General features: G+C 38.5%; 1 protein-coding gene across 2 annotated transcripts; it reads left to right on the top strand.

Annotated features, from left to right (window-relative positions):
- The first annotated feature begins 1,274 nt into the window (after positions 1–1,274).
- Positions 1,275–13,714, top strand: LOC145767134 (HIG1 domain family member 2A, mitochondrial-like). 2 transcript variants are annotated; one of them, XM_082578897.1, is made up of 3 exons: positions 1,275–1,455; positions 6,652–6,726; positions 12,987–13,235. In XM_082578897.1, exons 1-3 carry the CDS (start codon positions 1,374–1,376, stop codon positions 13,094–13,096), a joined length of 267 nt encoding a protein of 88 aa, XP_082435023.1. In that variant the 5' UTR covers positions 1,275–1,373; the 3' UTR covers positions 13,097–13,235. The 2 variants fall into 2 exon arrangements, with proteins under 2 accessions (XP_082435023.1, XP_082435022.1); XM_082578896.1 differs by lacking the exon at positions 1,275–1,455 and having other exon boundaries at positions 12,987–13,714.
- The last annotated feature ends 645 nt before the right edge of the window (positions 13,715–14,359 follow it).

Genomic DNA, 14,359 nt, shown 5'->3' with positions numbered 1-14,359 from the left:
GCGTAAATTGGACATCATCAACAATGAAAAAACTCACTACCTTCCAAAATCACATCATGAGAAGCATGACCAACAAAAGGTTACTTGATCACATAAAAATAGAAGATCTTTTAACTATGACAAAACTACATCCAATTGCAGCAATAATAAAATCAAACGTTTTAAAACTGTTCGGCCACACTAAAAGATCACAATTCGGAATCAGCAAACTTTGCACAGAAGGCAAAGTAGAAGGAAAAAGAAAACGTGGCAGACAACCAAAACGATGGCAAGACAACATTCAATCATGGACCGGACTCCACTTGACGACACTGGGCGAGTTGGCTCAAAATCGCCACTCTTGGAAACAAATAAGCCATGTTGATGCGCAATCTGCCGCAGGCGGAGATAACGACTAATGATGAAAGGTTAGCGGAAACTGCGGAAAAATGTTTGGCGGAAACTTCGATCAGCGAGGGTTACAGACTTACAGTTAGAGCATAGATTACTTTATGGTTAGAGTTAGGGTAAAGGTTAGCACAAACTGCGGTTAGCGGAAACTACGGATAAATGTTTGCGGAAACTGCGATCAGCGTGGGTTAGGGTTAGAGCATAGATTAGTCTATGGTTAGAGTTAGGGTTAGCGGAAACTGCGATCAGCGACTTCCGCTTTTTTTAATTTTTTCTCTCGATCTTTTCAGGGTACGAACTGAGGGTCCGAACTGTTCAGGGTACGAACTAGGTTGCATCCCTAATGCGCACGGGGGCTTTGAGCTTTGGAGCCATCATAAAAATGAAGCTGCTCCAGCTCCATTAACGTATTTTCTCGAATAATGTACGACTTCATTACTAGTCGCCCTCGATCAGTAATCATCCCAAATTTAAAGTTGGACAAAAAAGCAGACGCACAACAATTATCCAACTATTAAAATACCAGCCACAGTCATCAAGTTTGTGATGGGTTGCGGTTGCTGTTAAGTTAAGTGATGTGAAATCAACCAAGTAATGGCATCTCTTGAAAATAATTAGAGCTGTCTATCAAACAACTGGTTCCAGCTTTCACTTTGCAGCGCATTCTTAGGACTGCTCTCCAGTCAGTGTCACCTAATGGATGGAATAATTCCCCGGCAACAACACTTCAACAATTGGAAACTTCACTCTGTGAATCTTGGTAACTGGCCTTGTATTTACAAGTATGCAAAACTAACAGGAATAACTTTCCAAGGCTTTGTCTATCGGAGGATAAAGATGCAAAACCAACCAACCAGCTCCACCTGAATTTTACGTACAGTTTCAGCTCCTCTTGAAAATGCAAAGCTCTGTGTAAACCAAAATATGGTATATACCATATTTTATTTGTTTTAGTAGCTTGTGCTATGTAATATGTAAAAGTGATGTCACAAGGTTCACTCGCAGTTTCAAGTTCTTTATTTTTAACCAAACCAACCAGAAGAAGTTCCCACAACCTTGGTGAAGGTAAATAACTTGGTACACGACAACTGGGCGAGACAAAGTGGGCGATACCCACTTGGGCGAGACCAGGCGGGCGAATATGGCAGTGGCTATTTGACCGGCGCCGGTCTTTGAATCTGAAACACTATTTGACCGTCATTACGTCATTGTCCAGTCACTTTTTTTCTTTTTCTCTTTCAAAGCAAAAGATGAGAAGCGCGCATATAAGTTCTGAATCCAATCACTTTATTCAACTCGTTATGTGGCGCGTGTGGTACGTCGCCGCTTCCTATTCTAGAGGGACTGAGTTCGATACTACCCAGAAGCGTTCTTTTTTTTTAACTAAATTTTGACCCAAAGTGCATTTTGTTGAGAGCAAAAATGTATTGCTTCGTTCGGCAAACACGGTCACATCAATCAATCATTTTATTTTTCGTCATTAACGCGTCCGAGACGAAAAAGATACTAACTACAAAAATCGATACATATAGACCTCCCAGCACGTTAATGAACGGGAAGACGTGGCAAAACCTTGAAAAGTTTAAAACGTGCCTGAATTGAAAAATTATGTAGGCTATATACCGTATCAGTAGTTAGCACGGCCACAATCGGAAAATTACCCAGAGAAATTCTCAAATTCCAGCAAATTAAAAAAACTCTAACTTTATTACTCACAATCTTGATTTATTACTCACATTTGAAAAGACATAAAAAATAATTAAAAACTGACTACAAAAATGCACTTCGTGTCAAAATTTAGTTAAAAAAAAATAAATAAAAAAAAAGAACGCTTCCGGGTAGTATCGAACTCAGTCCCTCTAAAGTCGGAGGCGGCGACGTATCGCATGCGCCACGTTACGAGTTGAGTGAGATGGTTGGATTTAGAACTTATATGCGCTTCTCGTCTTTTGCTTTGAAAGAAAAAAGTGACTGTGTAGTGACGTCATGACCGGTCAAATAGTGTTTCAGATTCAAAAACCGGCGCCGGTCAAATAGCCACTGCCACGAGACAAGTGGGTGACGGACCAAGTAGGCGACGAGTCAAGTGGGCGACGAGCCAAGTGGGCAACGAACCAAGTGGGCGACGACCAAAGTGGGCAACGGCCAAAGTGGGCGACGGAAGCGAAAGTTTAGCCGTTTGGAAAAAAATACGACTTTTAATTTTTACTTTAAAATACAATGATTGATTTGAGGAAGGGAGGCAATGAGAGTTCTCACGCTGTTTCACGAAGCATTGGATGCAACATTTTCATTATTTTTTGTAGTCTAGTAATAGCGCTTGCTGTTTGATGTTAATTTGCATTGTGACATCATCTTGACACATTATTTTGCAATTTGCTGCGTCAGGGTTTATCGTGAAGCTTAAGAGAAACCTCTCAGAAAAGAGACAAACGAATGGCCAAAGAGTGGTTTAAGTCAGTAATGAACGCTCCCTAACCGTTATCAAAGCTTGTCAGTGTAAAATATGACTTAATTTTTACTTTAAAGTACAATGGTTGATTTATATAATATATTTTTTGGACATTTTGACCGAATTGACTATATTTTTTTTTGGACATTTTGCTAAAAAATCGGTCAATGAACGAAAAAAAACAGCGCACAATTAATGTTCTTGACGCTATAAATCCTATGTGTGCGGAAAATCTAATGTCTCATAGAGACTTGCTATTAACTTACATTTACAATGTTGTATGTGAAAGTACCATAAAACTTTAATGGACAGGATCCACCACAGACTATGTGGGACTTCTCAAGAGGCATAAGTCATAATTTTAACTTGGGCACTTAAAGTCAACTGATATTTTTAAGGAAGTGGCTATTTTTCCACAATCAAGTGTTGCCAGAGTTAAGATTAAAGTTAGGAAGGGTTAAGGTAAGGGTTAGAGTTAGGAATTAAATTAGGGTTTTGATCTTTGCCCGGAAATAAAATTTTTTCCAAAATACAAGTTTTTGTTTTACATAGCTTAACTTTTCTCAAATTAGGGCAGAATTTCTTATCTGGCAACACTATTCAGGCTATTATTACACTATATAGTGTAAATATAGCCACAGCCTATTTTTAATCCGTATGCTCTAGTCTAGACGCTGCGTAGCCGCATCAGCAGTTTACAGAACACATTGTGACTGACAGTCATTACTGGGGCCATTTTGTTTATGACCTAAAAATTGAAAAATATGACTTTATTTTTAGAGCATCAAAGTTATGTTAATCTCCGTAGTTAATGATTCGTATGTAAGTTTTTACATGTATTTTAAACAATAACACACTCAAACAACTAACAAAAACTTCTGTTTCGCTTGAAAATCACTACAAACATTCCAATGTCTAATGCATGTACCTACCAAACCAGCTACTCAGTAGTTAAATCCCAGCACTGGCTGACCTAGTGACCTACCGCAAGTGTTTATAATATTCAGAGACTGGATTGTGTGTTGCAAAATAATGTGTCAAGATGATGTCACAATGCAAATTAACATCAAACAGCAAGCGCTATTACTAGACTACAAAAAATAATGAAAATGTTGCTTCCAATGCTTCGTGAATGCCTCCCTTCCACAAACCAACCATTGTATTTTAAAGTAAAAATTAAAAGTTATATTTTACACTGACAAGCTTTGATAACGGTTAGGGAGCGTTCATAACTGACTTAAACCACTCTTTGGCCATTCGTTTGTCTCTTTTCTGAGAGGTTTCTCTTAAGCTTCACGATAAACCCTGACGCCGCAAATTGCAAAATAATGTGTCAAGATGATGTCACAATGCAAATTAACATCAAACAGCAAGCGCTATTACTAGACTACAAAAAATAATGAAAATGTTGCTTCCAATGCTTCGTGAAACTCAGCGTGAGAACTCTCATTGCCTCTCTTCCACAAATCAATCATTGTATTAGTAAAAATTAAAAGTCATATTTTTTTCCGAACGGCTAAACTTTCGCTTTCTAAACTTTAAGCTTCACGATAAACCCTGACGTCGCAAATTGCAAAATAATGTGTCAAGATGATGTCACAATGCAAATTAACATCAAACAGCAAGCGCTGTTACTAGACTACAAAAAATAATGAAAATGTTGCTTCCAATGCTTCGTGAAACTCAGCGTGAGAACTCTCATTGCCAAGTCATATTTTTTTTCCGAACGGCTAAACTTCGGCTAAACTTTCGCCCACTTTGGCCATCGCCCACTTGGCTAGTCGCCCACTTGGTCCGTCGCCCACTTATCTCGTCGCCCACTTGGCTCGTCGCCCACTTGACTCGTCGCCCAATTGGTCCGTTGCCCACTTGTTTCGTCGCCCACCTGGTCTCGCCCAAGTGGGTATCGCCCACTTTGTCTCGCCCAGTTGTCATGTACCGAAATAACTATGGTACCCAAGTGTTTGTCATGAAATAGTTAAACTTCCAACAACCTTTAACAGCATTCGACATGAATATCGTTGGTCTATAATATTGTGCCTCGCAATCTTTTTGTCTTCTGAACAAAGGATGCCGTAAGTCTAAAAAGGTTGGGATCCACTGTTTGCAACAATGCCTGTGCATTTTTTTGTTTGTTTATGTGATGATTACTTTATGATGTAATAAAACAAATGTCTTTATCTACTTTTTCGTTTATTTCTATAAATCAAAGCTAATCCTGTTGGGGCCTTCTATGAATTATATATACATCATTTTCTTCTCACTTTCCTTGCCTGGAACAGGCAGCAAAGGTCGTATATGAATGTGGACTACACGTTTTCCATTTACTGTATATACCATACGCGCCGACTTCCGGGGGGGCCGGGGGGCGGCGCCCCCCGTAAATTTATGGTTGAGGGGCAAAAAAAATGGCTATTACAAGTAGTGTTTCAAAGATAAAATGCTTCGTGAGAGATTTAGATATTTAAACGGACTTAAAGAATGCCGAAAACGAAAAACAGCCTGCGTTGCTCTTGCCTGCAAAACAGCAGCTGATCGCATGGCTTTCTCTGGAACGTGAATTACTACTGAGATGCGCACGGCACGCACGCTCACAGAGTCACAGTCACACACTGCAATTACCTTCCCGCGCGTGAGGAGGAACTTCAAAGTCAAAACGCGTGGTAGCGAAAAAGCGAATGCGAGGTTGAATAATTATTCTAATTTCACGAGTTATCCAAACGTCCGTTAGATTTTTTGTGACTTCAAACATGAAATCGATTTTAGTAAACTTTATCGAGTTGAAACTACGACACACCAAACAATTACGTGAATACAGCTTGGAAATCATACCGTATGGAAATTTTAAAGTAGATGATAGAGTAACTTACGCTGCTAGAATAGTCACGTAACTATTCACTGTTAGTATTACGTAAACCAGCTAAATTAGACGCTCTATTTTCAACGAGGTCTTCCCACTGTGAGATCAATTAATGATTCAACAGAACGCATTGTTTTGAGCGAGCGAAACGAGGTTAATAAAACTGATAGCGGTATCGGGTTTCCACTCTGCTTGAAATCATGATTTTTTGCATTTCATTTCGATAACTTCACTGTCTTGATCGTTGTTAATTCACTCGCAACGAAAAGGAAATGAATCGGCTTGTTTTCCAACTGTTCCAATTATGAGCTAACAATATCAAAATTTTGACGATTAGGCGTACTGCAAGCGTAAAACTAATCGTTTCAAGCATCGGTTCTAATAAATTCGGTTTGCGACCTAGGTGTCAATATAAACAAGACACTAAGCTTAATCAAAGACTATTTCGATTGAGTAAAATAGCGTTATGGTTATGACATCATCACCTTTCTCGCCCCCCAAGGTTTTTTGAAAAGTTGGCGCCTATGGTATATACCCCATTCCCAATTGTTTCTGCCCCGACATTAAGCTGTTTCAGATATATTTGTACCTTTTTGCTAGGTGCCTACTTTGTCAGTCCAACAAAGCGTTAAGGCTTGAAGAAAAAGTAAAGGTGTCATATTTCATATTTGAATCCAAGCGTCGGAAGTGAAAAAATAATAAGATTTGCATTATAATGAGCCTTTGACACTAACGCGAGTAGGATGGTCAGTTCCAATTTTTCTGATTCCTTCAAATCTGGTAGAAGGACTGTAACCTAGGCCAAGTGGTTTTGCGTTTAGAGTTTGCAAGTGCTTTCCATTAAATTTATTACCAGACACATTGTGAATGCTAAACTGCATAACTTTTTAACCATTTATTTATAACTCTTGTCATTCTTCCATGCTTGATTTAAAGTTATTACTTGCAGGATCATCACAGCATCTGCAGCACACAGTTCATATTGAGTGCGAAGTCAGGAAGGTCACCCAGTCTGTCATTGAAGGTAACAATATGCCCTCGCCAGAGGTGGGCACCTGCTACTTTTAAAGTAGCGCGCTACCCACTACCGCTACTCGGGCCAAAGTAGCGCGCGCTACTTCTTCCGCTACTTTTGTCTAAAATGACACTAGGAAATAATGTCTAAAATCACATTAGTCCCTAGTGACGCAAAAATGACCTTGAAAACGAATGTTATCATTCATTCGTTAAAAACGTTATCATTCGTTTTAACGTCGTTATAGAAAACACATTCTAAGATATTGTTACGCATCTTTCAAAAACACGAGCATTTCAAAATGAGAGTCACTCAAGTCCTGCCCGCTTTCGCTTAAGCACATCTTTTCCAACAGAGAAAAGTCTCTCCACCGCAGCACTTGAAGGAATGGGGGTGTTGTATTTAATGAACAGATGTTTAACTCCGTATTCGAAAGCTCAAAGACTTGCTCTTGTCCGAAAAAAAGGCGTCCTTCTGCACCGACGTTTCACGGGATGGCGCAAACACTCCAAAAATACGTATAACGCATGTTGTTGAGCACTTGTTGAATCGTTTCTTCACCTCTTCAAGGACTTTCACTTTCAACTCCTCACAGGTCACAAGATCACTGATCTCGGTCAACTTCTTCGCGCAAATTGTAATGGTTGGAAGCAAGACTCCGTACTATGCCTTGGACTCGCCCTGGAGAATGTCTAAAGCCTGGCAGATAGGCTTCATCACACAGTGATATTCGCCGAAGAAGTTGACGTCAGCTAGAAAAGACCGAAACTTTGCAACCAAACCGATTATATAGGTGCTTGTCTGCTTGACCACGCCAGTATTGCAAAAAAAACAAGCATTTTTTTCAATTTAAATTAAAAAGTAGCGCCTCTCCCGCTACCGCTACTTTGGAATAAAAATAGCGCCGCTACTGCAGCCGCTATTCCAACTAAAAAGTACCGCCGCTACTTTTACCAAAAAAGTAGCGCCGCTACAAAAGTAGCGCGCTACTGCCCACCTCTGGCCCTCGCTGTGTTTTCAATGAGTTGTTTGAAGAAGTGTTGAATAGACTACATTTAGGTGACGCCAGGTATGCGGTAGGCCGTTGCGTTTAGAGTTCAATTTTTAAAAAATACAAGTAATAGGTTTGGCTAGGTGGGAAATCACATAAAACCACCCAAAAAAAATTTTGAGAAAAAAATATCAATGTTTAGGGGTCCCTCCGCCTCCCCGAAGATGTCCGAGCCCATTTTTCCTTAAAATTGCATAACTTCTAAACCGCTTGAGGTAGAAACTTCGTTTTTGGCTCTAAAGACTCAGAAGTCACATGTTCCTATCTGCTCTAAGAGGAATGTGTTCTTTAAAGTGTTGAAAAAAACAGTTATGAGCCAAAAAATGATTTTCAGGGCATTCGAGACTTTGAAAAACCATACGGTAGTAACTGCCTAATCATGCATATTGCATATTTTCAAAACAAATGTTTAGTTGCAGAGTAACTTGTGTTGAAAGGTGTTGTGTATACTATAAGTAAACAAAGTAACTGTGGAAAAATATCAAAATAAATGTGAATATTCTAAATTATCCCAAATTGGGGTCATTCTACCTGAAAACATCTTTAGCTCAGGAATGCATTTAAGTTAAAATACAAAAAAATTCAGCTGTATGTTTATGAAATGCATGTGTCAGCTCAGTAACAAAATGAAAAGAACAACGTTAACTAGCAACATACAGTAGCCTAATCCAATTTAGTTCCTAAACTGAGAGAGGAGCCTGCTAAAGAATATTGAATGAACACAAACAAACACTGAAGGAATCATGATGAACACTGTAAACAGCTAAAACTGCTAGCGAACACTGAATGCAACAAATTCACATCACAACTGTGATACCTTCAAGAAAACATAAAGATACACTGTATCTAGAAATCAAGTAAGCCACATCGCGCAAAGTCATGAAGAGAAATAGGCAGTACCAGACTCAGCAGGAATGTACGATTACAACGGTTAGGTATATTTCACACGAGCATAGCGAGGCGCAAGCTCGATAGATACACTATCCTGTGAATCAGACAAATGGCTTACAATGAATTCAGGTCTACAGTCATGGACGTGACATAAGATCTTATGGAGTCATCAATTTACTTCATCAATCATCATGCTGCTTGGCATTGCATCGTCACTGTCTTTAACTTTTCTGTTCTGAAGGCATTGCGTTACATTCCCGATTAACCGTTCATTAGGCATTTGATTGTTTTTGAATGATAGCCTGTCTCTTTTCTCACCATGTGTTAAGCATGGGGAGCACTGGCTTGTTGCATTAAAGATTGCAGCCAATGGCCGATTGCTCCATGCAAGCTTCTTGGTGTCTACAGATGTAACACATATTTTTCGAACATCTGCAATCAAAATTGGTGGATTGTTGAAATGGCACGCAACGACAAAGACAGTGACGATGCAATGCCAAGCAGCATGATGAAGCAAATTGACGACTCCATAAGATCTTATGTCACATCCATGACTGTAGACTTGAATTCATTGTAAGCCATTTGTCTGATTCACAGGATAGTGTGTCTAATCTATCGAGCTTGCGTCTCGCTATGCTCGTGTGAAATATACCCAACCGTTATAATCGTATATTCCAGCTAAGTCTGGTAACTGCCTATTTCTCTTCATGACTTTGCGCGATGTGGCTTACTTGATTTCTAGATACAGTGTATCTTTATGTTTTCTTGAAGGTATCACAGTTGTGATGTGAATTTCTTGCATTCAGTGTTCGCTAGCAGTTTTAGCTGTTTACAGTGTTCATTACGCTTCCTTCAGTGTTTATTTGTGTTCATTCAATATTCTTTAGCAGGTTCCTCTCTCAGTTTAGGAACTAAATTGGTTTAGGCTACTGTATGTTTAAGCTGCGTCCTTTTTGGGCAAATTTTTAATTTTAATTGGGGGGATATCTAAATATCTGTGTATGCCTGAAAAATGAAGGCATGCAAAAAAAATTTTTTTTGGTCAATGTTAAGACCCTGCTGTCGACCCCGGAACATTTGCAGGTTACCAGTATTTTGAAATCCTCATAAAATCTTAATCTTTTGTGCTAGGTATAGCATGTTGGTATTCATTTCTATTGTTTTTGGATAATTAATCCATTTATTAAGTTTACAGACAAATTTAGACATGTTTTAAAATTTTAATTTTTGCAACGATGATATATTTTCTTGCATTTTATGTAAATTTTTGTCGTTTCTGAAGGTTATGATAGTAGCAAGTTGGATTTACTGGTTCTGGTACATTCTGAAATAATATAAATAAGCTCATTAGTTAAACATTTTTACAGAAACAATGGCTAAGGAAGTCCACATGAAAAAATAGTATTATAATTCTTATTTCTGTAACAAATTACATCACAGGCCATGCATAGGCATGTAAGTGTGTACCGTATGCTGTTTCTCCACCCATTAACTTGATTCCGATTTTACCATCCAGGATACTATGAAATATAGGTACCTACAGGGCTGCGATTTTTGCCTTTTTCGGTGACGAGGTCACTCGACACGCGCCATCACTATTCGACAAACGCCGTGCCTTACGGTAAAAAAAAAAACAAAAAAAAATGAAACAAAAAAAACAAAAAATAAAAATAAAAAAAAAACTGAGAGAGGACTAAACGTGGTCAGGTCGAGAAACAATCGGGGGGGGGGGCATCACGTGATGCAATCATAAAAGTGCTGACTTACGTAAACTTTCTTGCGCCAGGTACTTCAAAGCAAGGTCTAAAAGCGACGCTTCACACGAGAAACTCCCAAGGCGTCAGCGCCGCCATTTTGAACACTGCGGGAGAATGCTTTGATCGAAGTTCCAACGCCCTGCATCAAACATTTCGCAACCACACTTTTTGTGCAATTTGACACAACGGGTTTCTTTTATGGATGAAATAACCTGGGCTACGTTGAGTTGTCAACGTCTATGCTAGTTTTTATTTCGCCGTTTGAGCCAATTAACAATATTGCTCTGCATAGGCGTAGAGTTTTAGAAATTACGGGGGGTGCAGTTAGGCTATATCAGAATATCACATGCATAAACATCAAATACCGTATATACTCGAGTATAGGATGACATTTTTCGCTAGTGATTTTCACCTTAAAAAAGCAGGTTCGACTTAATACTACACGGGACAAGCCTGCTGTTGTCTCCAGCTCGGCAGCCTTCAAAATTAACGCATTTTGCTGTCTGTAAACTTAATAAATGGATTAATTATCCAAAAACAATAGAAATGAATACCAACATGCTATACCTAGCACAAAAGATTAAGATTTTATGAGGATTTCAAAATACTGGTAACCTGCAAATGTTCCAGGGCCGACAGCAAGGTCTAAACATTGACCAAAAAAATTTTTTTTTTGCATGCCTTCATTTTTCAGGCATACACAGATATTTAGATATCCCCCCAATTGAAATTAAAAATTTACCCCAAAAGGGCGCAGCTTACTGTATGTTGCTAGTTAACGTTGTTCTTTTCATTTTGTTACTGAGCTGACACATGCATTTCATAAACATACACCTGAATTTTTTTGTATTTTAACTTAAATGCATTCCTGAGCTAAAGATGTTTTCAGGTAGAATGACCCCAATTTGGGATAATCACATTTATTTTGATATTTTTTCACAGTTACTTTGTTTACTTATAGTGTACACAACACCTTTCAACACAAGTTACTCTGCAACTAAACATTTGTTTTGAAAATATGCATGATTAGGCAGTTACCATGATTTTTCAAAGTCTCGAATGCCCTGAAAATCATTTTTTGGCTCATAACTGTTTTTCTCAACACTTTAAAGAACACATTCCTCTTAGAGCAGATAGGAACATGTGACTTCTGAGCCTTTAGAGCCAAAAACGAAGTTTCTACCTCAAGCGGTTTAGAAGTAATGCAATTTTAAGGAAAAATGGGGCTCAGACATTTTCGGGGAGGCGGAGGGACCCCTAAACATTGATATTTTTTTCTCAAAAATTTTTTTGGGTGGTTTTATGTGATTTCCCACCTAGCCAAACCTATTACTTGTATTTTTAAAAAATTGATCTCAAAACGCAACGGCCTAGTATGCGCCTTCATTGTGGCGCTTAGTTGTTTCGGTGCTATTTTGAGTCAATTGTATGTTATTGTGCATATGATGATTGCAAGGATTGATAGAGAGTCAATTGTATGTTATTGTGCATATGATGATTGCAAGGATTGATAGAGAGTCAATTGTATGTTATTGTGCATATGATGATTGCAAGGATTGATAGAGAGTCAATTGTATGTTATTGTGCATAATGATGATTGCAAGGATTGATGGAGAGTCAATTGTATGTTATTGTGCATATGATGATTGCAAGGATTGATAGAGAGTCTATTGTATGTTATTGTGCATATGATGATTGCAAGGATTGATAGAGAGTCAATTGTATGTTATTGTGCATATGATGATTGCAAGGATTGATAGAGAGACAATGATCGTACACAGCAGGTTTGTCTGGTAACAACTTGCGACGTTTTTGCAGAAATTGTATCTGTGTAATGAAAACTGGTGAAGCAAATGTTATGCAAAGTATGGGCAAGGCAACTTAGCGCTAAAGCGGTTGCAATAATTTGTGGCATATATGCAAAATTTTCTGTGCTCTCAAGGGACATTTCATAAAATGGTACCAACAAAAAGAAAATTCCTTTATAAAGCAGTTTTTAAATTAATTGCAAGTTGCTTATAAATATTTGATGGAATGAAACTCAATATAATCCAAAAATAAAGAGCCCAAAATGTAGATATGATTACAGTATACTGTGCTATTAAAAATGTCTGTAAAAACACTGAAAGGGAAGATAGTTTAGTTTTTAAAATGATTGCTGAACATGAGTTTAGTATATATCTATATTTTGTCCTTTTTGTATTTGTTAATACCTACATTTACATATTGAACGACTTGAGCTTATGTGTATTTTTTTATTTGTAAATACAAACTTACATGTAGAAAGCATTGACCTACCAATTCGAGAATTAGAAAAGTTATAACCATGGCACAGGCGTGTGGTTAGACGTAAAATATATACAAACTTACGTATCATAATAATGCAACATACTGTGTAAAAATATAGTATATAAGCACCAAACGTTCAATAACTCGAAATAACGTCTAATTTCTGTGCCAACCTGGCAGATGCCTAAAAGTTATGCTCCGGTGAATACGTCCTTTGCACAATTGAGCGCTTTTTGTTCTAATTTCACTGTGGTGAAGAGTAGACTTTTGTTGGTTTGCAGATCAGCACGAGAAGCGGGTGAAAGAATTGAAAGATCTTCTTCCATCTCTTGAAGCTGACGACTGGAAGTATCGTCCAATTGATGACATCTTGGGTCTGACGTCATCGTAACCATGGCAACCGATCCACCCCGAATGACCAAAGAAGAAATTCTGAAGCAACTCCCTGATGATTTTGAAAAGTTAAGTTTGTTGGAAAAGTTAACTGGTCCGCCATCTAGCGACGACTACCGCCCTCTAGAGGCGGTCGAGCATCAGCCCTTGTGGAAATCCTTTTTCAATAAATTCAACCCATTTGTTCCGCTAGGACTTCTGGCCACAGTGTTCTTCCTCAGCAACGGTCTACGACACATGGTGCGCCGCGACACCCTCAAGTCCCAAAAGATGATGCGGGGACGAGTGGCTGCTCAAGGGTTCACTTTAGTGGCAGTGGTAGGGGGAATGTATTATGAGATCATAAAGAAGCGACGAAAGCTCGCCGACGAATGTGCTACTGTGTGCGAGTAATTCATATTTTATCATCTGCAATTCAACATTTGGCGCTGGCCTTACCATCCAAGAATGATCGTACATTTAAGGGTTCTTTAAAATGCCGATTTCTTACGTTGTTTATGCATTTAGTTGGCAACACTAGTTTCTTCTCCGTTTGATTGTCGTAGAAATAAATTGAATTAAACTAGTTAATATACAATTGAAATAGAGGCGCTGTGAGAAATGAGTACAGAATTTTCTAATTGCACGAAGTGCAGACACTAGTATGTAGAACCAAGCGGAGTATAGTCTCCGGTTAGCCTATACAAACTTTTGTTTGAATATCTTAAAAAATAGACAGTTTGGCCTTGAAGTTGAAGGTATCAAGAGTGCTGATGGTCGTGAAGGGAAACATTGTTTGTGCGTTCAGCTCATTGTGCTTCAGCGTAATCGCTCCTACAACGATTAACAGGGGAAAAAATTGTAAGTAGCTCACGTTTGCAATGTTTAAAAAATAAGGAAAAAACAGTTTTTGATAAAAGTCAAGGAAATGGTCATACCGTAGGTAAAATCAGAAAATATTTTTTATGCACGCTATTGCTGCGAAAATTTCACTCTCAGTAGCCAACTATATAATGCTTGAAACTCGGCTATGTAATGCTTGATGTAAGGTATGTAAGGCCAACTATGTAATGCTTGAAACTCGGTTATGTAATGCTTGATGTAAGGCCAACTATGTAATGCTTGAAACTCGGCTACAATATTTGTACTTTTCATTTTCTGGTTAAATAACCCGCAAGAGTAGCTGCAGTTGGTTAAGCGCCTGACTTAACGTAAAAAGAAAACTCAAGATCGAGCGGTGGTTCTGCTCTCAGTGTGGGCGCTTGAGCAAAGACTGTCCACT

This window comes from Aplidium turbinatum, chromosome 3 (assembly GCF_918807975.1).
Source record: "Aplidium turbinatum chromosome 3, kaAplTurb1.1, whole genome shotgun sequence".
NCBI classification, from domain to species: domain Eukaryota; kingdom Metazoa; phylum Chordata; class Ascidiacea; order Aplousobranchia; family Polyclinidae; genus Aplidium; species Aplidium turbinatum.
Note: the sequence above shows the minus strand (reverse complement) of the source record. Positions and strands in the feature narration are given on the sequence as shown.